This window comes from Chiloscyllium plagiosum, unplaced genomic scaffold (assembly GCF_037043375.1).
Source record: "Chiloscyllium plagiosum isolate Xiang-an unplaced genomic scaffold, Cpla_swu_hap1 HiC_scaffold_23, whole genome shotgun sequence".
Lineage (NCBI taxonomy): Eukaryota > Metazoa > Chordata > Chondrichthyes > Orectolobiformes > Hemiscylliidae > Chiloscyllium > Chiloscyllium plagiosum.
The window spans coordinates 25,433,372-25,459,793 of NW_028270161.1; the positions used below are offsets into that span (position 1 = coordinate 25,433,372).

Sequence of the window (26,422 nt, forward strand, 5' to 3'; positions counted from 1 at the left end):
CTTGTCCTAGGATGGGTGTGTTGTCCCAGTCAAAGTAGTGACTTCCTCATCCATCTGTAAGGATACTAGTGAGAGTGTATCATGTCTTTTTGTGGCAAGTTGATGTTCATGTATCCTGATGGTTAGTTTTCTGCCTGTTTGTCTAATGTAGTGTGTTTGTTACAGTTCTTGCAAGGTATTTTGTAAATGACATTAGTTTTGCTTGTTGTCTGTATAGGTTCTTTCAAGTTCATTAACTGCTGTGTTGGTGGGTTTGTGGACTATCATGATGCTGAGGGGTCTGAGAAGTCTGGCAGTCATTTCTGAGATACCTTTGATGTAGTGGAGAGTGGCTAGGGTTTCTGGACGTGTTTTCTCTGCTTGTTTGGGTTTGTTGCTGAGAAATTTGTGTTCATTGGGTACCTGTTCTTTTTGTGAATGCACTGTAAGTGATTTTCTGCGTAGTTCCTTTGTGCTGCAGTGTGTGGTGGCTCATTGAAATAATGAAATCATTCCTGATGAAGGGCTTTTGCCCGAAACATCGATTTCGCTACTCCTTGAATGCTGCCTGAACTGTTGTGCTCTTCCAGCACCACTAATCCAGAATCTGGTTTCCAGCATCTGCATTGTTTTTACCTCGTTGATTTAAAATGACTGTCAAGCGTCCTTTGTCTGGAGGTAGAATAACAATGTTTTTATCTTTTTTTTAAAAGTCTTTCTAGTGCTTTCCTTTCTTGTGTATTAAGTGTGTTTCCTTCTGTTTTCCTGCTTAATGTTGGTGTGACTGCCTGTCTGATGGTTTGCTGGGTTCCTTCTGTGATTTGGTTGTCTTTCAGTGTTGTTTCCAATGCTACTGAGAAATTTTTGCAAGGTTACAAAATACCTTGCAAGAACTGTAACAAGCACTGCATTGGACAAACAGGCAGGAAAGTAGCCACCAGGATACATGAGCATCAACTAGCCACAAAAAGACATGACTCACTCTCACCACTATCCTTAGATATGGGTGAGGAAGAACACCACTTCGACTGGGACAACACATCCATCCTAGGACAAGCCAAAAAAAGTCACGCACGAGAATTCCTAGAAGTATAGCATTCCAACCAGGATTCTATCAACAAACACATTGACGATCTTATTTACCAACCCATGAGAAAAAGAACTGGAAATAATGTCACTGTAGGAAATGAAGTCACCACAGGATTTGATATCACCAACCCTAGGAAACCCAAACACACAAATAGAATGCGGGCTACACCACCAGTGCTTCATCCGGAGACCCACTGAAGATGTTACCTAGTATGGTGAAGAAACATCTAAAAATGAACTTTCCAGCTCCAACAAGCAAACCTACATCCAGCAAAAGGAATGTGTGTTTCTTTTGAATTCTCCTTACCTGTTGGAGTTGTTGATTGTTGGGATTTAGAGTGCATGGTCATGAGCTTTCTCACTACTTTTGCCTAAGGTGTCAATCTTGATGGTATGCTGAAATACTAGATGCTCTAGAATACCCACACATATGATTGGTGGTGTATGATTGCCCCAATGCAGGTATTTCCAGCACAAAAGACAGAAACTTTGACTATTACTGTTCACAGTACCCTATATTTGTCTATCTGCTGCCCTGACACAGATCAGCAATGAGGATTCAGGCCTCCTTGATTAATCTAACTCACTATCTATGAGATTTACATTTATCCATCAGGCCACTGTTATCACAAGGAAGGCATTTCACAAATCGCTTACAACAAAACATTTATATTGGGCATTCTCCATGAGCTGTTCCTTGGTTCCAGCATGAATTATCCTTTCATTATTTGTTGATGGGGCACCTTACATGGAATAAGGAAAGACAGTAAATTATGAGAAGAGACATACTGGGAGATTGAAGGTTGATGCTGCATCTGTAGCAAATATAGTAAATGTTTGGCTACTGGCAGTAACTATCAGACAAGTTGTATTTTATGGAATGGTTTTTTGGGTGGATCTACAAAATCTCAGTGGTATTATAAGAAGATTTTGTATTTCCTAATCGATATTTATCCCTCAATCATGCTCTCATAGCTGTTTTGAAAGAGCTTAATGAGTCCAAATTGACTGCCATGTCCCCCATATAACAACAGTGACCATATTTCAAGAGCTTTTAATTGGCTGTTAAATGCTTTGGGTTGCTTATATGGATGTGAAAGATGCTGTCCAATTACAAGTTGCTGAAAAGAGGTTTTATTTTCATTTAATTAAAATCTGCAAAAATTGAAAACATATACAAAATCTTAACTTGTGTGGACCATATCAGAATGCTGCAAACAGTTCTGATCTGTTTGTTTTAGAAAGGACATGGAGGCATTGGAAAAGGTACAAAATAAGGTTTGCAAGGATGATATCAGAACTGAGAAGTTAATCTTCCTCAGAAGAATTAAACAAGTTGGAGCTTATTCTTTCCAGGTAACCTAACAGAAGCCTTCAAAATGATGAACTGGTCTGTTGGGTAGATATGGAGAAGATGCTTCCACTTGAGAAAAATCAAAGTTAAGCATTCTAAGATTATCATTAAGTTTTGCAATGTGGAATTCAAGTGAAACTTCTTTTCTAAGACTGGCTAGAATGTGGGACTTCTAGCACAAAGAACAGTTGAGACTAATAGAGTAAGATACAGTTAAGGGGAGTTTAGCTAAGCAAATGAGATAGAAGGGAAAAGGTTATGTTTAAAAGGGAGGGTTGACTTAAGAATTCCCACTAGCAGTCCCCCCCAGTACAAATTTGCCATCTTATTTTGGAAACAGATTACTGAATTACCTTTGAATTCTCTCCAGGTGGTGTCCTTGGTCCAGTTGTTGTCTGACCAGCATTACAGGACATTGGAAGGCTTCCGCCTTCTAGTGGAGAAGGAGTGGCTATCATTTGGGCATCGTTTCAGCCATCGTGGTGCGCAGACAATGGCCAGTCAGAGCAGTGGTTTCATCCCTGTTTTCTTGCAATTTCTGGACTGTGTGCATCAGGTACGTGCATCGTAAGGTAGCAGCTAACTCTTCAGCATCTCCACTGTGAAGTTAGATTGTACTGCAATGTAGCTAATCCATCAAGTAGATACACTCAATAATTTAGCATTAGCTTGTGGTTACTAATATAAAGTGAGGATCAGTGACTAAAATTGGAACTGAATTTCATTGATTTTTGTAACTAGCCCATTGAAGGAAGTTTGCTACATCCTTGTAGTCACAAACTTTACCGATTTTTTTTTTTTGTTACCTCATACATAACAAGAACAAAAGTAGATCCTTCAGTCTCATGAACTTGCTCCACCATTCAACTGATCTGAACAGGGCCTCAATTCCATTTTTACTGCCTTGCCTCTCCCCTCCCCAGATGCTGGACTTAGTTGTAGGTCAAATATCTGTCTACTTCCATTTGAAATATATTCTATAACCCAGTCTCCGTTATCCTCTTGAGGAGAGAATTCCAAAGATCAACAACCTTCTGAGAAGAAAAGATGTAATCTCGTCTCCTCCTTTAAGACCCTGTATTTTGAGTACTGTGCAAAAAATATCTTGCTATTTTTCTGTGTTTTTGACTTGTGACTGAAATAGGAAAAGGACTGGCTTAAAAGCCAAGATTTGAAGGATTACTGTACTTTTCAAGAAAAACACATTACCTGGCACTCATTTTAAATGATGTTTGTACAAGCAGGTAGGTGAAGGTCTAGTTACAGATAAGCTGGAGCCATGGTTCTCTGGATAATAGGGAAGGCCCTGTGGTATATATAGACTATTAATCCAGAAACTCAGTTAATGTTCTAGAGACTAGGGTTTGAATCCCACCACAGCAGATGGTGGAGTTTGATTTTGATTTAAAATTAAAATCTGGAATTAAGAATCTATTGATGACCAGAAAACCATTGTCAATTGTTGGAAGACCCCATATGGTTCACTAGTAGACAATAGACAATAGGTGCAGGAGTAGGCCATTCAGCCCTTGGAGCCTGCACCGCCATTCAATATGATCATGGCTGATCAATCCTAATCAGTATCCTCTTCCTGCCTTATCTCCATAATCCTTGATTCCACTATCTTTGAGAGCTCTATCCAACTCTTTCTTAAATGAATCCAGAGACTGGGCCTCCACTGCCCTCTGGGGCAGAGCATTCCACACAGCCACCACTCTCTGGGTGAAGAAGTTTCTCCTGAGCTCTGTCCTAAATGGTCTACCCCGTATTTTTAAGCTGTGTCCTCTGGTTCGGCACTCACCCATCAGCGGAAACACGTTTCCTGCTGCCAGAGTGTCCAATCCTTTCGTAATCTTATATATTTCAATCAGATCCCCTCTCAGTCTTCTAAACTCAAGGGTATACAAGCCCAGTCGCTTCAGTCTTTCAGTGTAAGGTAATCCCACCATTCCAGGAATTGACCTTGTGAAACTACGCTGCACTCCCTCAATAGCCAGAATGTCTTTCCTCAAATTTGGAGACTAGAACTGTACACAGTACTCCAGGTGTGGTCTCACCAGGGCCCTGTACAGCTTCTATACTCAATTCCTCTTGTTATGAAGGCCAGCATGCTATTAGCCTTCTTCACTACCTGCTGTACCTGCATGCTTGCCTTCATTGATTGGTGTACAAGAACACCCAGATCTCTCTGTACTGCCCCTTTACCTAAATTGATTCCATTGAGGTAGTAATCTGCCTTCCTGTTCTTGCCACCAAAGTGGATATCCATACATTTATCCACATTAAACTGCATCTGCCATGCATCTGCCCACTCACCTAACTTGTCCAGGTCACCCTGTAATCTCCTAACATCCTCATCACATTTCACCCTGCCACCCAGCTTTGTATCATCAGCAAATTTGCTAATGTTATTGCTGATACCATCTTCTATATCATTTACATATATTGTAAAAAGCTGCAGTCCCAGCACGGATCCCTGCGGTACCCCACTGGTCACTGCCTGCCATTCCGAAATGGAGCCGTTTATCACTACCCTTTGTTTCCTATCAGCCAACCAATTTTCAATCCAATCTAGTACTTTGCTCCCAATACCATGCGCCCTAATTTTACTCACTAACCTCCTGTGTGGGACTTTATCAAAAGCTTTCTGAAAGTCCAGGTACACTACATCTACTGGATCTCCCTCGTCCATCTTCAGAGTTACATCCTCAAAAACTTCAAGAAGATTAGTCAAGCATGATTTCCCCTTCATAAATCCATGCTGACTCTGTCCTATCCTGTTACTACTATCCAGATGTGCCGTAATTTCATCCTTTATAATAGACTCCAGCATCTTTCCCACCACTGAGGTCAGACTAACTGGTCTATAATTTCCTGCTTTCTCTCTCCCACCTTTCTTAAAAAGTGGTATAACATTAGCCACCCTCCAATCCTCAGGAACCGACCCCGAATCTATCGGACTCTGGAAAAAAATCACCAACGCATCCACGATTTCCCGAGCCACCTCCTTTAGTACCCTGGGATGCAGACCATCAGGCCCCGGAGACTTATCAACCTTCAGACCTAACAGTCTCTCCAACACCAAATCCTGGCAAATATAAATTCCCTTAAGTTCAGGTCCTTCAGCCACTGTTACCTCAGGGAGATTGCTTGTGTCTTCCCCAGTGAACACAGATCTGAAGTACCCATTTAATTCCTCTGCCATTTCTTTGTTCCCCGTAATATATTCCCCTGTTTCTGTCTTCAAGGGCCCAATTTTAGTCCTAACCATTTTTTTGCCTTGCACATACCTAAAAAAGCTTTTACTATCCTCCTTTATATTATTGGCCAGTTTACCTTCGTACCTCATTTTTCCTCTGCGTATTTCCTTCTTTGTAATCCTCTGTTGCTCTTTAAAAGCTTCCCAGTCCTCAGTTTTCCCACTTATCTTTGCTATGTTATACTTTTTCTCTTTTAACTTTATATGTTTCATAACTTCCCTCGTCAGCCACGGCCGTCCATGCCTCCTCCTGGGATCATTCTTCCTTTTAGGAATGAACTGATCCTGCAACTTCTGCATTATACACAGAAATATCCACCATTGTTCCTCCACAGTCATCCCTGCTAAGGTATTGCACCATTGAACTTTGGCCAGCTCCTCCCTCATAACTCCATACTTCCCTTTATTCAACAGAAGTACTGTCATTTCCGACTGTACCCTCTCCCTCTCAAATTGCAGATTGAAGCTTAATGTATTATGGTCACTACTTCCCAATGGCTCCTTCACTTCGAGGTCTCTGACCAATTCTGGTTTGTTACACAATACCAGATCCAGAATTGCCTTCTCCCTGGTCGGCTCCAGCACCAACTGCTCTAAGAATCCATCTCTGAGGCACTCCACAAAGTCTCTTTCTTGAGGTCCAATACCATCCTGATTCTCCCAGTCTATCTGCATGTTAAAATCCCCCATAACAACTGTAGTAACATCTTTGCGACAGGCCAATTTCAGCTCCTGATTCAACTTACATCCGACATCCAGACTACTGTTTGGGGGCCTGTAGATGACTCCCCAGAGGCTCTTTTTACCCTTAGAATTTTGCAGCTCTATCCACACTGACTCTACATCCCCTGACTCTAGGCCCCCGCGCGCAAGGGACTGAATATCCTCCCTTACCAACAAGGCCACCCCACCCCCTCTGCCCGTCAGTCTGTCCTTACGATAGCACATGTAGCCTTGAATATTCATTTCCCAGGCCCTGTCCACTTGAAGCCACATCTCAGTTATCCCCACAATATCGTATCTGCCAATTTCCAAAAGAGCCTCAAGCTCATCCATCTTATGTCTAATGCTTCGTGCATTCTCACCAACTTTTGATTGACAGACCTGGTCGCCTTGCGAACTGGCAGTGTCATCAGTCTCTACTGTTTCCAAAAGCTTCAACTTGTTCCTGACAGGTACTTCTCCCGGGGTCTCTTGCACCTGTCTCCTCTCTGCCTTCCTCATCGTCTGCTCTCTTCTGGTATGATTGGTGTAATAACCTCGCTGAAGGTCTTGTCCAGAAAGATCTCGTTTTCTCGGATGAGCCTAAGGTCCTCAAGTTCTTTCATCAGCGCTGCAATATGCTCGGTCAATAGCTGAATGTGCACACACTTTCCACACATATACGAGCCAGGCACACCAGAGTCGTTGACCTCCCACATCAAGTGCGTAACGCACTGAACCAGCTGGGCAGTCATGTCTTCACCCTCTTCAACAGTGGCATAATCACTTCATTTAACCTCCTTGTCAAAGTCTACTGAGCTGAAGCCTCACTCTTCGATCCAAACTTCCTTAGACCCTCTTTTTGTGGCAAGACTGTGGACTCTTAATTTAGGTTAGAGGAGGAGGGAGGGAGGGAGGGAGACCCTACTTTGTAGGACCTGGGGTTTAGAACACACCCACTCTAATAGCAATCGCTTACCTTCCCGACCGGCTTTGCGCTCCGCCTGAACTTCCGCCCAGCTCCCGCCGCTCTCTGCTGCGAAAAGCAGAGGAAGGAAGGAAATCTACCATCCTCATCTGGTCTGGCCTACATGTGACTCCAGAAACCTCAGCAATGTGGTTGACTCTCACTTGTCCTCTGAAATGGCCTAGCAAGCCATTCAATTGTACCAATACCTACAAAGTCTTGAAGAAATGAAACCAGACAGTTCACCTGCCAGGGACCTTGGCCTCGGAAAACACAATGGCAGAAACAGCCCAGTCAACCCTGCAAGGTCAGTTAGAGACACTGGGTGCTGCAAAGTCTATGGGTCCTGCAGCAACTCCAGCAATAGTACTGAAGACTTGTGCTTCAAACCTACAGCTCCCCTAGCTGAGTTGTTCCAGTACAGTTACAAGGAGAAAGTGAGGTCTACCGGACAATGTGGAACATTTCCCAAGGTATGCCCCGTATGTAAAAAGCAGGACAAATCCAATCCGGCCAGTTACTGCCCCATCAGTCTACTCTCGGTCATCAGTCAAATGATGGAAGATGTCATCAACAGTACTATCAAGTAGCACCTGCTCAGTGATGCCCAGTTTGGGTTCTGCCAGGACATCATTACAGCCTTGGTTCAAACATGGACAAAAGAACTGATCCCAGAGATGAGATGAGAGTGATTGCTCTTGATATCAGGGCCATATTTGAGAAAATGCCTCAAGGAGCCCGAGCAAAACTAGAATCAATGGGTATCGGGCAAACTCTCCACTGATTGGAGTCGTACCTGGCACATTTGGAAAATGATTGTAGTTGTTGGACGTCAGTCATCTCAACACCAAGACATCTCTGCAGGTGTTCCTCAGGGTGGTGTCCTAGGCCCAGTCATAATCAGTTGCTTCATCAATGACCTACCCTCCATCATAAGATCAGAAGTAGGGATGTTTGCTGATGATTGCATAACGTTCAGCACCATTCACTATGACTCAGATACTGAAGCAGTCCATGTCCAAATGCAACAAGATCTGGACAATATCCAGGCTTTGGGTTGACAGGTGGCAAGTGCCTGCTCCTTGACATTCAGTGGTGTTACCATCACTGAATCCCCCGCTATCAACATTCTTGGGGTTACCATTGACAAGAAACTTAACTGGACTTGTCACATGCACACAGTGGTCACAAGAACAGGCCAGACACTAATAGTACTGTGGCAACTAACTTCCCAAAGCCTCTCCACTGTCAACAAGGCACAAGTCAGGAGTGTGATGGAACACTCTTCACTTGCCTAAATGGGTGCAGCTCCAACAACATTCAGGAAGCTTGACACCATCCAGGGCAAAGCTTAATTTGCACTACATCCATAAGGATCCACTCCCTCCACTCCCTCCACTACTGACGCTCAGGAGCAGCAGTGTGTACTAACTGCAAGATATATTCACCAAAGATTGTCAGACAGCACCTTCCAAATGCATGACCACTTCCATCTAGAAGGACTAGGGCAGCAGGTACATGGGAATACCATTACCTGCAAGTTCTCTACAAGTGGGTGGCACGGTGGCACAGTGGTTAGCACTGCTGCCTCACAGCGCCAGAGACCCGGGTTCAATTCCCGCCTCAGGTGACTGACTGTGTGGAGTTTGCACATTCTCCCTGTGTCTGCGTGGGTTTCCTCCGGGTGCTCCGGTTTCCTCCCACAGACCAAAAATGTGCAGGTTAGGTGAATTGGCCATGCTAAATTGCCCGTAGTGTTAGGTGAAGGGGTAAATGTAGGGGAATGGGTCTGGGTGGGTTGCGCTTCGGCGGGTCAGTGTGGACTTGTTGGGCCGAAGGGCCTGTTTCCACACTGTAAGTAATCTAATCTAATCTACTCACCATCCTGACTTTGAATTTATATCGTCATTCCTTCACTGTTGCTGGGTCAGTGTCCTGGAATTCCTTCCCTAATAACAGCTTGCCACGATCCTCTCAAGTAATCTAGGGACAGGCAATAAATACTGGTCAGCCAGCAACAACCACATCTCTCAACTGAATTTTTAAAAACTGTTTGCTGGTAACAAGTAGCTGATAACTGATCACTAGTCCATCAAGTAATCAATGACAAAGGCTTCTTGTCTGCCAATAACTATGTGGACAAATTGAGGATTGCTGATGCTGGAGATCAGCATCGCGAGTGTAGTGCTGGAAAAGCACAGCAGGTCAGGCAGCATCTGAGGAGCAGGAGAATCAACGTTACGCCAGAAACGTCGATCCACTTGCTCCTCGGATGCTGCCTGACCCTCTGTGCTTTTCCAGCACTACACTCTTGACTGCCAATAACTATGTGATTGGCTGCCAGTTAACTGAACAGTTTGGGATTCTGAATGTTAGGGTCAGACATTGCCTTACCTCTGGAAGGGAAGGAGCCATTTCTGCTCCATACTAAAAAGCATCTCAAATTTGAAAGCCAATTTAATTCCCTTCATCAGTTGCTGTAAGCTATGACTTTGAATTTATAAGTGTGACCCTGTCACTCTGTACCTCCTGCAAGCAAGTGAAAATACTTCGAGAAGGAAAATAGAGAAGCGTTGTTCTAATCGGCAAAATGTAATCTGTGGACTGGCCCCACAAAATTGTTTCCCCAGTCCTTCCCAAAACGGGTTTTTCTTCTGTGGGTGTGTAGAGGGGTCTTTTGCAAGTGAGTTAGAGTTTTAACTAGTAGAACAATGGTTCATAATTGTTTATCTGTCACTAGAATATTTTTATTTGTAATGTACAGTCATTGTTAAGCACAAATACCTGGTCCGTGTTTTCTTTCAACCTAGGTAATAAAGGCAGAAAATACTGTGTACTTTTGTGATAACTCCGGAAATAGCGGGGTTGGATTTCCAGAGCACTATTCCAGTGAGGCATAACAATTAATGTGGTTGAGGTGCTTGTCTCGCTTTTCTAATGTCTCAGCTGGTTTTTATCAAGATGTGGAGGTGCTGGGGTGGGCAAAGTTAAAAATCACACAATTCCAGGATAAAGTCCAACAGGTTTATTTGGAAGTACTAGATTTCAGAGCGCTGCTCCTTCATCAGCATTTGCAGAATTACAATTGCAGATACATTCTATTTTGCTCAAAAAGCGCAATATCTGCAGGCAGTCAATCCATCTAACATTTTTAAAATTTCTACTTTGCAAATAGAACCAGTATGACTCAAAGCTGGGATGCATACAGACTCTAACCTCCCACCTTTAATGCATTGTTTGAGCTAAGATATTATTTTTTTTTAAAAATCCTATGTTTTCTTGAGAACATGATTTGAAAGAAGTTCTGGGATTTACATATTAGTGAACCAAAACCTGCAACTCATTCTAAAAGGTAGAAGACTTTACAGCAATCTAGGTCTGTTTAACATATCGTTTCAGTTGCATGACACTGTAATCTTTTGCTATAAATTCTGTGTCTTCTGATCCTGCTTCACAGCTACCTGAGGAAGGAGCAGCACTCTAAAAGCTAGTACTTCCAAATAAACCTGTTAGTCTATAACCTGGTGTTGTGTGGTTTTTAGATTTTTACCAAATTATTTAATCAGTGTCTCCAATTAGGCTTGATCACTTGCACATCCTTTATTTCTCTTCACCTCCCTGACTCCACAGGCAAAGTCGAGCAACTCTCTTTGTGAGGTTACTCTGTGGGGTCTCCCTAATGGCCATGTTGTTAGTCACTGAATTATAGAGCCCTGATTCAGTCGGAAATAGTTGTCACCAAGTGAACAAATGGTAGTTTTCTCAGTCTTTGCCAATTGTTTTCTCCTTTAACTGTTCCTTCCTCTCCTTTTCAGATTCATTTGCAGTTTCCAATGGAGTTTGAGTTTAGTTTGTACTATCTGAAATTCCTGGCATATCATCATGTCTCTAACCGCTTCCGAACATTCTTACTGGACTCTGACCATGAAAGGATCGAACTTGGTAAAAACCACAACCAGCTGCTTGTCTTATTTGTTTTGTTGGTTACTAGAATGGATGTGTGTGGGTTTATTGAAGATATATGGCACATGTCAGGCTTGTGTTTCTGAAAGGGTGTCCTGGTGACAGCAATGAGGGAATTGCTTTGATTTATTTTCTTAGTTTTCCAGAGACCTGTGTTGGTCCACAGTGGTGAGTCGGCTAAAATCCTATTCCTGCCACCAGGCAAAAAAAACATTTCCTTTGTGTCCTGCCCCAATTCAGTGCAGGATGATATACTGAAGGAGTTCAGTATATATCAAATGTTCTATTGGGAAAACAGAAGGTTTCTTTGCTGGTAGAATGCGATTCAAATATTTATCAATCTTAGTTATCAAATTCAACACACCCTTTCTCAAACGTAGTCTGAGGTGCAAAAAATCCCAAGTAAAACAGGCTCATGGAGTCTTTCACCACCCTCCCCTCCCTTTTCAGGGAACTGATTTGAATCCAGATCCCAGAGGCAAGCAGTAGAATTGTGAGATTTAGCTAAATGTGTCTCATCATTCCATGATGAAGGAACAGAATTTGATCCACCAAGTCTCACTTTATTCTGTAGGCAACCATATGGCTAGTCCACATGCAGCTTTACAGGGTACTTTTGAGTTTTGATTTGTATTCAACAGGACTGATGTATGAAGAGAAAGGCGAAAGGAAGAACCAACACAACCACAGGTCTGTGTGGGACTATATTGACCGACTGAGTAAGAAAACTCCAATCTTCTTCAACTATCTGTATGCACCTGAGGATGTCGAGGTGAGGAGAAGCTTTGTAGAGATGGTGGATTTCATTGTACCACATGATTCCAAATGGTTTTTGTTTATACTACCCCAATCATCATTGATCTTATTACCGTTTCCATGAATGTAGATGATTGAAGTGTTACAGATAGGTACAAAAAATAATTTATCTCGAGAGGTAGAAGGGAAAAATTAGAAACCATGCTATAGCTATGTGAATATTTTGTTAGATCACATCCTCAGTACTATGTTATTCTCTTATAGATGTGTTAACAGTTCATTAAATTAAACTTATGAGATTAAAAGGGGTAATTTGATTAAAGTTTAAGCTTTGATGAAGTTTAAGGGAAACAGAATGATTAGAGAAACTCTGTTGGTTGAGGTTCTCAGACTAGAGAAATAATCTAAAAATCAGAGCCAGGCCTTGAGTGAAGTTAGACATGATTTTTCAACATGAAGGGTGGTAATAATTTGGAACTTGCATCTTCAAAAAGCAATTGATCCATCAGTTAATTTTAAATCAAGATTGATAGATTTTTGTTAACAGATGGCATTAAAAGATCTGTGGAAAAATTGGGCATGTGACATTGGGTCATGGTTCCACCATAATTAAATGGTAAAAGAGACTCAAAAAGCAGAATGACTTGCTCTTGTCCCTCTGACCTGTAACTCCATGAACTGTTAGTTTAATTGCACCAATGGTTTCTAAACCCATCTCCTTTTCAACTCTAGGTTCTGAGGCCATATGCTAACATTTCCAACCTGAAGGTCTGGGATTATTACACTGATGAGACCATTTCTGAAGGGCCACCATATGATTGGGAGCTGGTATACAATCGACGAGAACAAGTGGATGATGGGGAAAGAGCAGACACCATGTCTGCTCAAGCACAGCGCAAGATTGTCTGGCCATGCTATGACAACCAAAACAAGACGATGCCTGATGCTATCAGCAAATTGTTGGAGGTAGAGTTCATGCCCAAGTCTCAACTTAAACTCAAATGTAAACAATGTCTGAGGAATGACCTGCAGTGGGCTATGTATCTGATCAACTGTCTTTATGTTTGACATTAATCTGGGCTTAAGGGCCATGAACCTGATCACTTTTCCTTGTGCTTGATTGTTGGTAAACTGCATCTCTAGATAGCTTCCTGTGTCCAACATTTGGGAGGATTAGGCCATGAATTAGATTGGGCAATACTTTGGAATCAGAGCATAAATCTCACCATGGAAAGGATAGCCCGGAATCTCCTCATCTCTCCTTTCATCCAACAGGAGATGCAGTTGCTGGAGGCTGAGCTGGGCCAGGTGCCAGACAAATGGAGGGAAACTTGGGATAAGATCAAAACAACCCAGCAAGCAGAGACCAAGCAGGAGGGTAAGGTAAGTCAGCACATAAGCTTCACTATGTTCACAGGATGTGAACTGTGTTTTATTGCCTGTCCATAGTTGACTGAAAGTTGACGGTGAGTTACTAAAATCTTGCTTGACAGTGGCTGTGATTTGGCAATGATTGAATTGTACCAGAATATTGTTGAGGCTGTGACTCTTAAAAGACAAAAAAACTAGAGGTCAGTTGTAATGCATTAGAATGGGTGAATCCAGCCCTGAACGTCTCCAAATCACAGGGTAAAATCCATACAGGGCAACCAATCAATCAGAGAAAACCCATTTCCATGGGGGATAAAATATTTCAACCTTGCACAGACTCTGGTAAACTGGAGTGTCTGAAGAGCAGATTCATGACCAGAACATTAAAGTATGGAACTAGTTGAGAGCAGGCTATTTTAGATATATTATTCAACCATGAGCCAAGGTTAATTAGTAACCTTATAGTATAGGATCCTCTGGGGAAGACTGATCGTATTATATTATAATTTCATGTTGGATTTGAGAGCTTAGACGTAGGATCTTAACTATAAACAGAGCTAATTATGAGAAACTGAGACAGTATGGTAAAGTTGAGAGTAACTGCCCACATGTAGGCAGCATCGAAGAGAGTACAATACTTACTAGTCCAAAATATTTATTGATCTCAGAACATCCCAAAGTGCTCTCAAACCAGTGAATTACAGCTGAAATGTAGTTAATGTTGTAATAGTTTCGAATTTGAGATCAGTAAGTTCTCACAAACAGCAATGAGCCAAGTAACCTTAAAACTGATGCTGTGGGATCTGAGTTTAACATTTAATTCAAAAGCAATACCTCCAGCATTGCAGCACTTGCTCCAAGGAGGCCACTTGCCAGCACAGTGCAAACCTATGCACTGAACCACTGCCTGACTATTCATTGTGATGCTACAGCCCTCTGAAGGTTCTTCTACCAGCCCCTCCTCACAAAACAACAAACTGCTTGCCCTCTGAAAGTGCAATGCCAGTGAGAGCTACTGCAATCTCTGATTCAGCTATGAAATTACTGCCACTCAGTCACGCTTTACATCTTAAAATGGCAAAAGTCTGCAGCTGGATTGAAGGGTTAAACCTTTTAACTGGTGCAAGAACTGTTTTTTTAATTCATTTGAGGGGTTGTGGTCTTCGCATGGGTCAGCATTTATTGTCCATCTCTTATTTCCACTGAACATTGGCAGTGAGCTGCTACTTTAAACCACCACAGTCCATTATGTGTCAGTGCACCTGCACTGCTGGTTAGGTGGTAGACAACAAAAGTCATATACTTTCAAGTCAAGGCAGTGAGTGGCTTGGAGGGGAACTTACAAGTGATGGTTTTTCCGTGTATTTTGTGTGCCCTTGTTCTTCTAGATGGAAGTGGTCATGGGTTTGGGGTATGCTGTCTGAGGTTTTGGTGAAGTTTTGCAGTGGATCTCCTAGATCACTGCACGGGTTCCAGAGAATTGATTATTTCAAAATTCAGAGTCACAGCACGGGCTTGAGGTGATCCCTATGCTGTGCAAGGCGAAGGAACTCTATGGTTGCGTTACTTCTGATTTCTTTATTTCTTATTTGTGCAGCATTTGTCTTCAAGTTCTTTGCTGATGTCCTCAACTCTTTCGCACCATCAGAGGTCTCAGTGTGTTTATCTACATGAGGCAGTAGTTGGATCCACTCTGAATCTGAGTCTGGACACAGATAGTAGCACAACCTCCACTCCCTCCAGTGGTGTTATGGGACGAAAGAGCACAAGCACTTTGTACAGCCAGTTTCAGACATCAGAAAGTGAACACAGGTAGGTACTAATGCTACATTAGAGCTGTGAGGAATGTACACTAACTGGGAGGTAAGATAACAAACAGGTCTTTTCTGGGTCTCTTTCAGCATGTCTAACTCCTAAACTGTTTGGGTTTTTCACTGCACTTAAACAATATTAACTTGTTTGAGCAGCGCCATGTTGTGGCTCCACTGGAGCAAATTGTAGATCAGTATAAAAGGGTGCCTCAAAATCTTCAATAGCCATTTTAATAGGAATAGAATGGAAAAAGGATGAGATTGGGGAGCAAAAAGGAAATTTGCACGGAAGTGTTAAATTAATACTTTGCATCGGTCTTTACCAAAGCGAAAAATGCTACCCAAGTCATTGTGACACGAGAGGAAATTGGCATTAGAAGGATTTTAGTTGGTGAGGAAGAAATGTTGGATAAACTATTGGCGCTTAAAATTGACAATAACCTGGGACTGATGGGACGCATCCAAGGATTTTGAAGTTAAAAATCACACAACATCAGGTTTAATTGGAAGCACACTAGCTTTCGGAGCGACGCTCCTTCATTACCTGATGAAGGAGCAGCACTCTGAAAGCTAGTGTGCTTCCAATTAAACCTGTTGGACTATAACCTGGTGGTGTGAGATTTTTAACTTTGTACATCCCAGTCCAACACCGGCATCTCCAAATAAGGATTTTGAAGGAAGTGAGAGTTGAAATTGCAGGGACATGGGCATCAATCTTTCATTCTTCTGAAGGGTGATGCCAGAGCACTGGAGAATTGTAAATTTTATGGACTTGTTCAAGAAAGCTGTAAGGAGACCCAAGCAATTACAGATTAATCAGTAGTGAAAACGCTTCTCGAAACAATTGTTCAGGATAGAATTAGTACTCGCTTGGGGGATGAAAAGTGCTTTGAATCAGAGACATTATGTTTAACTAACGTGCTGGTTATTTTTGAAGACATAACAGATTCGATGAGGGTAATGCTGTTGATGTGGTATACCTGGATTTCCACAAGATGTTTGATGTAGTGCCACATAACAGAGGAAAGTCATAGATGATGGAGAGTCAGGAGCAATGTGATGCAAAATTGGCTGAGTGATAGAAAGTTTGCACGTAATATGAAACTTGGGGGTAAATTATAAACTGTGAAGAGAACAGTGTAAAACTCCAAACAGCTTGGCCAGTTTGGTACAGTGGGTAGATAGGTCTCAGGGGTCACGTAGAGTTGGAGGTAATTTATTATTTTGGATAGAGGATTGACTGGCCAACAGAAAGTAGTATGTCAGGATAAAAGAGTCTTTTTCTGCTTGGCAAGCTGTAATAGTGGGGTGCTGCAGGGTTCGGTCCACGACTCCAAATATTGACAATCTATATTAATGACTCGGATGCAGGGATAGAAGGTATTGTAACCAAACTTGCAAATGATTCTAAACTAGGCAGGAAAGTGAGTTGCAGCAAATAACTTTACAAATGGATGTGGATCAGTTAGGTGCATGAGCCAATATTTGGCAGATGAAGTTTAATGTGAATAAGTGAGAGGTTATCCATTTTGTTGTAAGAATAGAAAAGTAACTTATTATCTAAATGGAGAGAAACTTCAGAGTGCTTTGGTGTGGAGGCAATTTGTGTGTCCCCTTGCGTGAATCACAGAAAGCTAGTATGCAGGTACATCAGGTTATAGGGAAGACAAATGGAATTTTGGCACTTTTTGCTAAAGTAATAGAGTATAAATGTAGGGAAGTGTTGTTGCAAAAATACAAGGCATTAGGGAGACCGCACCTGGAGTATTGCATACTATTTTGGTCCCCTTGAGGAGGGATGTTGTTGCATTGGAGGCAGTTCAAAGAAGATTCATTAGATTGATCCGACAGGTGAAGGGTTTGTCTTCTGAAGAGAGATCAAGTGGTATAGGCCTGCTCAAGTGACTGTTGGTGGATACGCTACATATTCTTCAGTAAATAGATTACAGCATTGAGGGGTTAAGTATTGTTAATGAGAAGGCAATGACATAAGGTTGGAATCCCATCATGGGAGGTGGTGAACTTCAGATTCAATAAAAACCTGGAATTAAAAGCTGGCCTAATGGTGAACATATGGATTATAATTTAGGCAATTAAAAATAGGCAATAAATGCTGACCCAGTCTGCTATGGCCACATTCCATGGATAAAAAGAAAATCATAGGCTAGTGTAATCCAGATGGGGCAAAATCAGGCATTTGTTTCGGTTCATATGCATTGTCTGATCTCAATAACTTGAGCCTGACCTTAAGTATGTAATGATATGGTCTCTGTACAGTTTTTTTTTCAAAAGATGTATAATTAGTTTGTAGAGCAAGACAGCAATAACAAAACAGCGTAGATGGACGAAAACTTCCAAATGCTCTCATGAAAGAGGAAAGTTAGCTGTATCAAATCAAAAAGTATTCCATTTCTGCACTGTCCTTTTCTGGACTCATGCATGTATTCTGTCTCCAGGTCATATGAAGGAACCCTTTATAAAAGAGGTGCTTTTCTGAAAGCTTGGAAACCACGTTGGTTTGTACTCGATAAAACCAAACATCAGGTAACACTGCCACAGTCTGCTCTGTCTGTTCTCATAACTAATGCTTCACGTGAGAATTAATTTGTTAACAAGGGACAGTTGACATGGTTTTATTTAATGCAAATCACGTTTGACTAACCTAATTGATTTCTTGGAAATAACAAGGAGGGTTGATGAAGGTAATGCAAGAGATAAGATGAAAAACTTCCTCTGTTTGGTAGGATTCCATTTTCTTAATCACAGAATTGCACCCTTTTAATTTTTATTCTGCACTCCACCTTATCCAGGAGAGTTGTATGATGATCCTAATTGATGTTATTACTGGACAAGTCCGATCCAATATTGACATCTGGCTTGATAAACATTTTTACATGTGTAACAAGATTGTCTTTCACTGAAATACAAACACCATGCTGCAGATTTGATTTTACCAATAAAGCAGAAGTGCATTATGCAAACGAAATCCAAATAAATAGGATAAACTAGACTATTTACATCTAAACACAAGTTTAAAGATTTTCAAACACCGCTTATACAATCCCATTAATCCCAAAAGTGCTTTTTTACTGTCCAGCATCACAGATGCCAGACTTCAGTCAATTCAATTCATTCCTTGTGATATCAAAAAACGGTTGAAGGCACTGGATGCTGCAAAGGCTATGGACCCTGACAGCATTCTGGCAATAGTACTGAAGAGCTGTACTCCAGAACTTGCCACTTCCCTAGCCAAGCTGTTCCAGTATAGTTGGAACCGTGACAATGTGGAAATTGTCCAGATATGTCCGATTCACAAAAAGTAGGACCCAAATACCCAGCCAATTGCCATCTCATTAATCTTGATCATCAGTAAAATTATGGTAGGTAGCATCAACAGTACTATCGGGCAGCATCTGCCCAGTGACGCCCAGTTTGACTATCGTCAAGGCCATTCAGCTCCTGATCTTTTAACAATCTTGGTTCAAACATGGGCAAAAGAGCTGAATTCCAGAGGTGAGGTGAGCTGAGATCACCAGCCCCTGAGATCAAAACAACATTTGACAGTGTGTGGCATCAAGGCTCCAGCATACTTGCAATCGGTGGGAATTGGGGTAAATGCTCTGCTGGCGGGAGTCATATCTGGCACACAGGAAGTTGGTGGCTGTTGTAGGTCAGTCACCTCAACTCCAGGATATCTCTGCAGCAGTTCCTCATGGTAGTGTTCTAGGTCCAGCCATCTTCAGCTGCTTCATCAAATGACCTTCCCTTCTTCATAAGGTCAGAAATGGGTGGGTCTTTGCTGATGATTGCACAATGTTCAGCACCATTCATAACTCCTCAGATACTGAAGCAGTCTATGTTCAAATGCAACAAGGTCTGGACAGTATCCAGGCTTGGGCTGACAAGTGGCAAGTAATAGTCACACCACACAAATGCCAGACTGTCCCCAGTAAGAAACAATCTAACCACTGCTCCTCAACATTCAATGGGATTGCCATCACTGAATCACCTGCTGTCAACATCCTGGGGATTACAATTGATGAGAAACTCAACTGGACTCACCAAATAAATGGCTACAAGAGCAGGTCGCAGGATAGGAATACTGTGGCGAATAATTCACCACCTGACTCCTTCAAAACTTGTCTACCATCCACAAGGCATAAATCTGGAGTGTAATGGAATACTCCCCACATGCCTGGATGGGGCAACTCTAATAATAGTCAGGGAGCTTGACACCATCCAGGAAAAAGCATCCCACTTCATTGGCATTGCATCCAATCCCCCCTCGACCAATGCTCAGTCTCAGCAGTGTGTACTAGCTACAAGATGCACTGCAAAATTTCACCAAAAATCCTTAGACAGCACCTTCCAAACCCACACCACTTCCATTTCGAAGGACAGGAGCAACAGATAGATGGGAATACCCCACCACCTTCCAAGTTTCCCTCTAAGCCACTCACCATCCTGACTTGGCAACGTATCGCTGTTCCTTCAGTATTACTGGGTCAAAATTCCTGGAGTTCCATCCCTCAGTGCATTGAGAGCCTACCTGTATAGATTGCAGTGGCTCAAGAAGACTGCTCACCATCACCTTCTGGAGGATAACTAAGGATGGGCAATAAATACTGGCCAGCTAGCAAAGCCCACATCCCATGAGTGAATAAAAAAAATTACAGTACTCACACCAGCGAGAACTCCCTTCTCTATCAAATTGTGCCTTCAATCCTGGACTGGAGAATCTAATAGCTTCTTCCTTAAGTCTTCATACAGTTGATCTTCGATGTCCTCAGTTTCAAATCTACCCTTCAGGATTGTAATGAAAGACATCTCTAGCCTGTAACTTCTGAACTGAACTCCTTACTCTGAGGTAACTGTGTTTTAAACAGTTCTAATCTTATCGGGAAAAACTATTTTACACTCAGAGACTTTAGCAATTGCTCTACTTGGCATTCAGAAACTTTTCCCAAATCAAAAATAAACAAAAATCAATCTTATAAGCGGAAAGTCTAATGTATCATGATTTACTTGGCTTACTTGCAAACAATTTTCCAGTAATCTCCAAGAACTATTCTTTCAGACTGCCTTAAAGAAATCTCTGTGGGCTGCAGAAATACTTAGTTGATCACTAAACCTCTTCACATGCAAACTAAAATCCACATGCCAGTGGCTCAAATCCAACCGTTAAAATAAATTATGCTAAAAATATAGGTAAATCACACATCTTACATCACACTCAACCCCTTTCTCTTTAACCTGCTGCCAATGTGACTTTTCCTGAGAATGGGACTTGAGGAGATTATGCCCTCAGCTGTTGCTGCCAGTTGCAGCCTACAGAGTACTTTCCTGTGCTGCACCTGTCTCTGTTTTTGGAATCTCTGCCCTCGAATGGGGTTATGCAAGGCCAAGACCTCAGGGCTGGGCTGTGGAGCCAGGGATGACAGAGTGGATCCTAGATTGGAGGGAAAATGGGAATGGTGTGAAATAAGCAGAGGAGCAGAAAGGTTGGAGAGGATCAGCTGCACTAACTGCAACTCGTTTGGCGTGTCTCCTGAGATTCAGTAGAGGAGAGATGATGATGTGAAAAGAGGAAAAAGATTTAGTGCTGTACTGCTTGACTGAAACATTCCTCTGCTTTCTTTTGCAGTTGAGATATTACGAAAGTAAATCGGACACAGATGTGAAGGGGATCGTTGACCTCACTGAAGTGGAATCTGTTACTCTGGGAGCAGCAGTAATGGGAGCCCCCAAAAACATCGAGGAAAAAGCCTTCTTTGATGTGAGTCTCTGTCAGCAACACTGAGTTCCAAATTTTTCAATAATAAGCTGTTTGCAGACTAAAACTGACTTGCAAACTATTTTATTTCGTAGCTGAAGACAACAAAAAGAGTTTACAATTTCTGTGCCCAAGACAGCCAGAGTGCCCAGCAGTGGATTGATAAAATACAGAGCTGTCTGTCCGATGCGTGAGCACCATGTATTGCAGCCATTGCCTGTGTACAGCTGGGTATGGAGTTCATCGTCTGGATCTCTGTCACTATGGACAACAACAATTGTTGTATCAAAAATACAAGAACCAGAGTATTATGGAAACTTGTAATTTCTCAGCCATCCATTTACAGAGTCCAGAGGCAATGAGGGAGGATTGTGTTTAGATCTCTTGCTACCCCATACCCAGCATTGATGGATGTGTGTATTTGTTGGGGATATTCCATTTGAATCAGCATGTTTGGAGAGAGGGAGAGAGCATATTGCACACACCAATACAAGAGAAGATTACAAACTAGAATAAGTATGAAGAAAAATTAAACCTTTAAACCTTTTCTTGCTCAGGGCCTTTCCCCCCCACACCAGATTTTCTCTGCTCTTATCTCTGAACTAATTTGTGTGTTGGACTCTGTTGCCATTTTGAATAGAATCTTCTGTGGCCATACTCCTGAGATAAGAGCTGATATTCTCGATCAACAACCCATTGCTGAAATACTCAAGCCTAAAAATCCCTTTGGCTCAAACAGTTTAGAAGTTCCAGCACAGCTTGAGTCACATCTATCAGATTAATTGCCTATTCCTGGAAAAAGGATGTGGATCAACCACCATTTAATTTCACTGCCTTTGTTATAGATCTTGTGAGATGTCTTGTAACCACTGGCCTGTCATGTGATGCTGCAACTTTGTTAGTAAAGAATCCGTGGAGGGCAACAAGAGAATCGAGCTAAATTAGTAAGAAAGTTGTAGATGCAGTGAAACTGCAGTCCCACAGTGGGAATCAAGACATGGCTGTACAGGAAATGTGTAAAGGATCTCTCCTTGAAAGGACTTCTTTACAGGATAAAATAGGCTAACAAGTAAGGCCAGCCTGCTGTTTACAAGTCGATATGGGAATAATTTTTTGCTGGGGAATAATTTTTGCTCAGGTCTAATTTCAGTAGGTCAGTGCTGCTGTAACAGTCTGTGGCCAATTTTGTCAAGGAAAATGGCAGCCTTTTGCACTTGTGAACAAGAGATGGTTAAAGGTACACAGTTGTGTGTGTTTGTTCACTGAGCAGCTCTCAATGAGAGTGTTAATTTCTTTTAAAATGACTAGAACCCTTCAAACTGTAAGGGCAGTAGTAGGACAATGAGGGATGTGTTTGTGTGTTTAGTTCTATGTTAACTTATGCAGTAAGGGGTAGGGCTTGGCAGGTGGTGTATGCTCACTGTGTTTACAAAAACAGCTGTGCTGGATATGTATAGTGGGGTTGGTCTGACCCATATCTTTCGCCAGACTGCTGACTCCCAACTTACCTTCCGTTGGGTCACATTGAGAAGGAAGGCAAGGAGGAGTAACTGAGCAGGAGTAGGGGTGGTGTCCTCCAGCCCTCATGGGCAGCTGCACAGAAACAACACAGCTGAGAGGTTATTTTAACAGTGTTGTTTCTTTGATTCTGCTGTTAGTGCTGTACAGCTGTACATAGTTTAATCCTTGTTCTATTTATGCAACAGCTTCCTAGATATTGGTGTACAAGTCAGATGATATTTACAAATTGTTGTGTATCCACATGTATTTGTTATCTATTTGAACAAAAGCAATGTACTTGAGCCAGTGGTGCACTGAGGGGTGTCTCTATATTATATCCATCACCAAAACACTGAAGTTAGGACTTCATAAGCATGTCTGCTCAGTCTTGGACAGCTGAAGAGTGCGAGAGCAACACGGCTAAGAGACTTGCACTAATTCCAGAGGTCCAAGTTTAGAGGGAGGGGAGGATGTTCGAGAGATAATCATCTCCATCCCACACTACAATACGTAGAACTTAGTCACATGTTTGGCATACAAAATCCTATGTCTCTCAGAACAAATCTGTCCCAAGTGCAAAAGTCCATGTTTATGGATGAATTCAAATTGTTGGGCATTTGCTCATGTGACTCGGACTGAGGGGTCAAGATCGGATTCAGATATGTTGGGTTAACTCAGTGTATGGTTTCTGGTTGCAAACAATGACGACATCTTATCCTGTTGTTTAGTGTTAATATTGTGGTTGCCAATTTAAAAATATTGCTAGAATCTATTTCACCAGCTCATGCTTTATCTTGTTGTCATTTGTTCACTGTCTGTCAAAATCGCCCTTGGCCTTCGATTGTCTTGAACACTTGCTGTAAATTGTGCAGCTCGTACTTTTTCTGTTTCACTGTCCTGTTTTACAGTATCCTGAATTTTGCATTGTTGCCTTTAGTCCCTGTGTTGTCAGATCCCTGATCAAATTCTGTTGCATATACTCATTTTCCGGCTGTTTGCTGCTAAGATTTATCCTTAAACGTGTCTAAGTATCCAAACTAGCCATGAGGAGAAAGTCAGGTGGTATTGAGGGACCTCATTATTTCAGATCTTGTCATGTTTGGGATGTATTTTTGCTGATCTCATTGCAGAAATGCATTGCCTTTAAACCTCAGCTGAATGTTTAATCTTTCTGATGTGGAGCATGTAGACAAGGACATTTTCTGATCAAAAAAGAAATGTTTTTTTTATTTTGTTTTTGAATGAATTCAATAGCTTAAAAGAGCTGAGCAAAGTGAGAATGAAAAATCTCTTCTGGCTGGATTGCATGAAAGTGCCACTTTGCTCGATGTAAATAGGCCTCAGCAGATTGTGCTCAAGAGGATGCTTTTCTTCGGCCTTCTTTCACTCACTGCTACTGCACTGGATGTTTCATGTAGACTGTACCAGCTTTTAGTAACTGTGGGTCTACCAATCTTTTGTGCTATTTTCTGTGCTCGTGTGCTTGCTGCTCCTTTGTGAAATGACCTAATGAATCTGCTGCACGTGAGGCAAATATGCACCATTCTTGGCTCCCAGATCTCTCAAAATCAAGTTCTAGCTACAACTCAGCATTTACTCCTCTGATCCACATTCTTGCTGGGGATGTACGTTATCCTACGTGATAGTTGTCAACCAAAGAAAGTGGCTGCCCCACGGTATTGAAGAGACTGGGATGTGGAATGAAGGCAGGTGGATTTGCTCAATCTTATTGCAGAGCAATTTGCTATTTGAACTGTTTATGATTTGTGTTGCTTAAATAAACTAAGCATTTGTCCAGCGATAGAACAGAATCACCACATATAAAGCTGCTAAGGGGAGTACATTCAGAGCTGAAGTGTATTTCCAAGCATTTACTTTTTTGCTGGAATTCACCAGACTTCCAAATCTACCCCTATACCCAACACCTTCATTAAATGATAGCCTCGAGTTGCTCTGACCCTTTCAAACCAGTCCTTGCTTAACAGCCTGTGTGGGTGCCTATAGGTCAGTACAGTGGATACCTAAAATGGAGAAAGACTCTGAGTTCCACTATTTTGTGGTAAATACTTTTCTCACTAAATACCACTGGTAAAGCATTTTTTTGCATTAAATGTTTGTCAGTGGGTGGCACGGTGACTGTGGTTAGCACTGCTGTCTCACAGCACCAGGGACCTGGCTTTGATTCCATCCTTGGGCAACTGTCTGTGTAGAGTTTGCACGCTCTCCCCATGTCTGTGGTTTCCTTCCACAGTCCAAAGATGTGCAGGTTAGATGGATTGGTCATGCTAAATTGTCCGTAGTGTCAAGGGATGCGCAAGTAAGGTTGTAGGGTTACAGGGATTGGGTAGGGGGTTGCATCTCGTTGGCTTGCTCTTCTGAGGGTCAGTGTGGACTTGATGGGTCAAATGGCCTGCTTCCATACTGGAGGGATTCTATGATTCAGTGGGAGGGAATGCATTTTATTCCAGTGCCACCATCCAGCCTATCCAGGACCATTGTTAGGTTAGGTATGAAATAAAACTCTTGCTACACTGTCCCAACAAACATTCCCAGTCCGGTTCAATGCAGGCTGTGTGTAAAATAGTACTTATTCCAGTCTTTGAATGACATGCTTCAACTTCAGCTGAGATTTCCAATGACACTCAATCTGCCCTAGTGTCACATTATTGTTTCAAATGTCAGTTTTTTGAGTCTACCTTGGTTATTGTAAAAAAAATTTGTGAACAATGCCCAGCTGGTACTGGATTTAAGATTTCCATTTTGTTTAAGATCTGTATAGGAGGCTGAGGGGAGAGACCAGGCAGGAGCAAGACTCCAATCCTGGTGTGAAAGGACAATATACCCAGCATTTACATGAACCTATCTAGTTTCCATGATTACTGTACAGTATATGGTAGAATGATGTCAGACTGATGAAGATGCTAAAATGGTTGTTGAGGCCAATTATGAATCTAATAACAATGATATGCTACAAGGTTCACTACTGTGTAACAACGAGGAGCTATCAATATTGTAACATATTTTCCTCTTGCAACCTCCAACCTTGGTTTCCCTTAAGTACAATCAATCAACATTTCCTCAAAATGCATGCCTTCAGTCAAGTCCAGATTATCTGAATTGGGAGCATCCCCAATGGCAGAAAAACTGATGAGGATTATTTGAACAAATGTGGTTCTAAGTAACTTCCTTCCCTTTTCATGAGTCAGAAAAATTCTGCCGGTAGATCCCTTTCCATGGAGTTTACTGATAACATTGAGAGAACTGCAGAAAACGGAGTACACAACTGGTGATCCTAGTGATCATTGCTGGGTCCTTGTCCAAGGCGAGTATGATTTCAGGGATCTGACAGATAAAGTAGGGCAGGCAAAGCAATTTCTTGTTTTGTTTGCAGAAATTGTAGTAAATTAAGCCTTTCATTTGAAAAATGACAACTTTTTTTCTTCCCACAAAGTCCATTTTACTTTTGCCAAGCTTTTAACTTTGAAAATGCTTTTATTTTAAATATGAAGAGAATTCTTTGTACATAGTCTCAATTCCTGTATAAAGATGGATAAGTTCAGATTGTAAAATAAAATAACCATGTAGAGTTTGGGATTTCTTAGTCTGAACATTGTGGTCTCCATACAGAATCCTGTATTGTGCTTAGACAAAGAGAACTGAAATTTAATAAAATATTAAATTACTACTTTTGGAACCTGAAAGATCATGGGTTAGTTAGCATTCTTGTCTGAGAAAAAAGTTGTTCAAGTTTCACTGCACCAGTTTAAATGAAGACTTTTATGAAGCACTTTGATTACATGATAATGTCCTGGTAATTTTCCTGTTAGGTTGATCAAGTGTTAAGATACAAAGATAATTCATTTTTAAGCAATGGCCTTGATCTTGGGGCAGAGAGAGC

The 26,422-nt window shown here is 41.8% G+C and overlaps 1 protein-coding gene across 2 annotated transcripts in view; it reads left to right on the top strand.

Annotated features, from left to right (window-relative positions):
* Positions 1–26,118, top strand: part of sbf1 (SET binding factor 1) — a 200,780-nt gene extending 174,662 nt beyond the window's left edge. For both annotated transcript variants that reach the window (XM_087999478.1, XM_087999479.1), the window contains 9 exons: positions 2,793–2,978; positions 11,166–11,292; positions 11,955–12,085; positions 12,802–13,035; positions 13,345–13,452; positions 15,038–15,252; positions 17,708–17,795; positions 20,896–21,027; positions 21,120–26,118. In XM_087999478.1, the coding sequence (XP_087855604.1) occupies positions 2,793–2,978; positions 11,166–11,292; positions 11,955–12,085; positions 12,802–13,035; positions 13,345–13,452; positions 15,038–15,252; positions 17,708–17,795; positions 20,896–21,027; positions 21,120–21,218 (1,320 nt within the window). In that variant the 3' untranslated portion in view covers positions 21,219–26,118. The remainder of the gene's footprint in view (positions 1–2,792; positions 2,979–11,165; positions 11,293–11,954; positions 12,086–12,801; positions 13,036–13,344; positions 13,453–15,037; positions 15,253–17,707; positions 17,796–20,895; positions 21,028–21,119) is intronic.
* Positions 26,119–26,422: the final 304 nt, after the last annotated feature.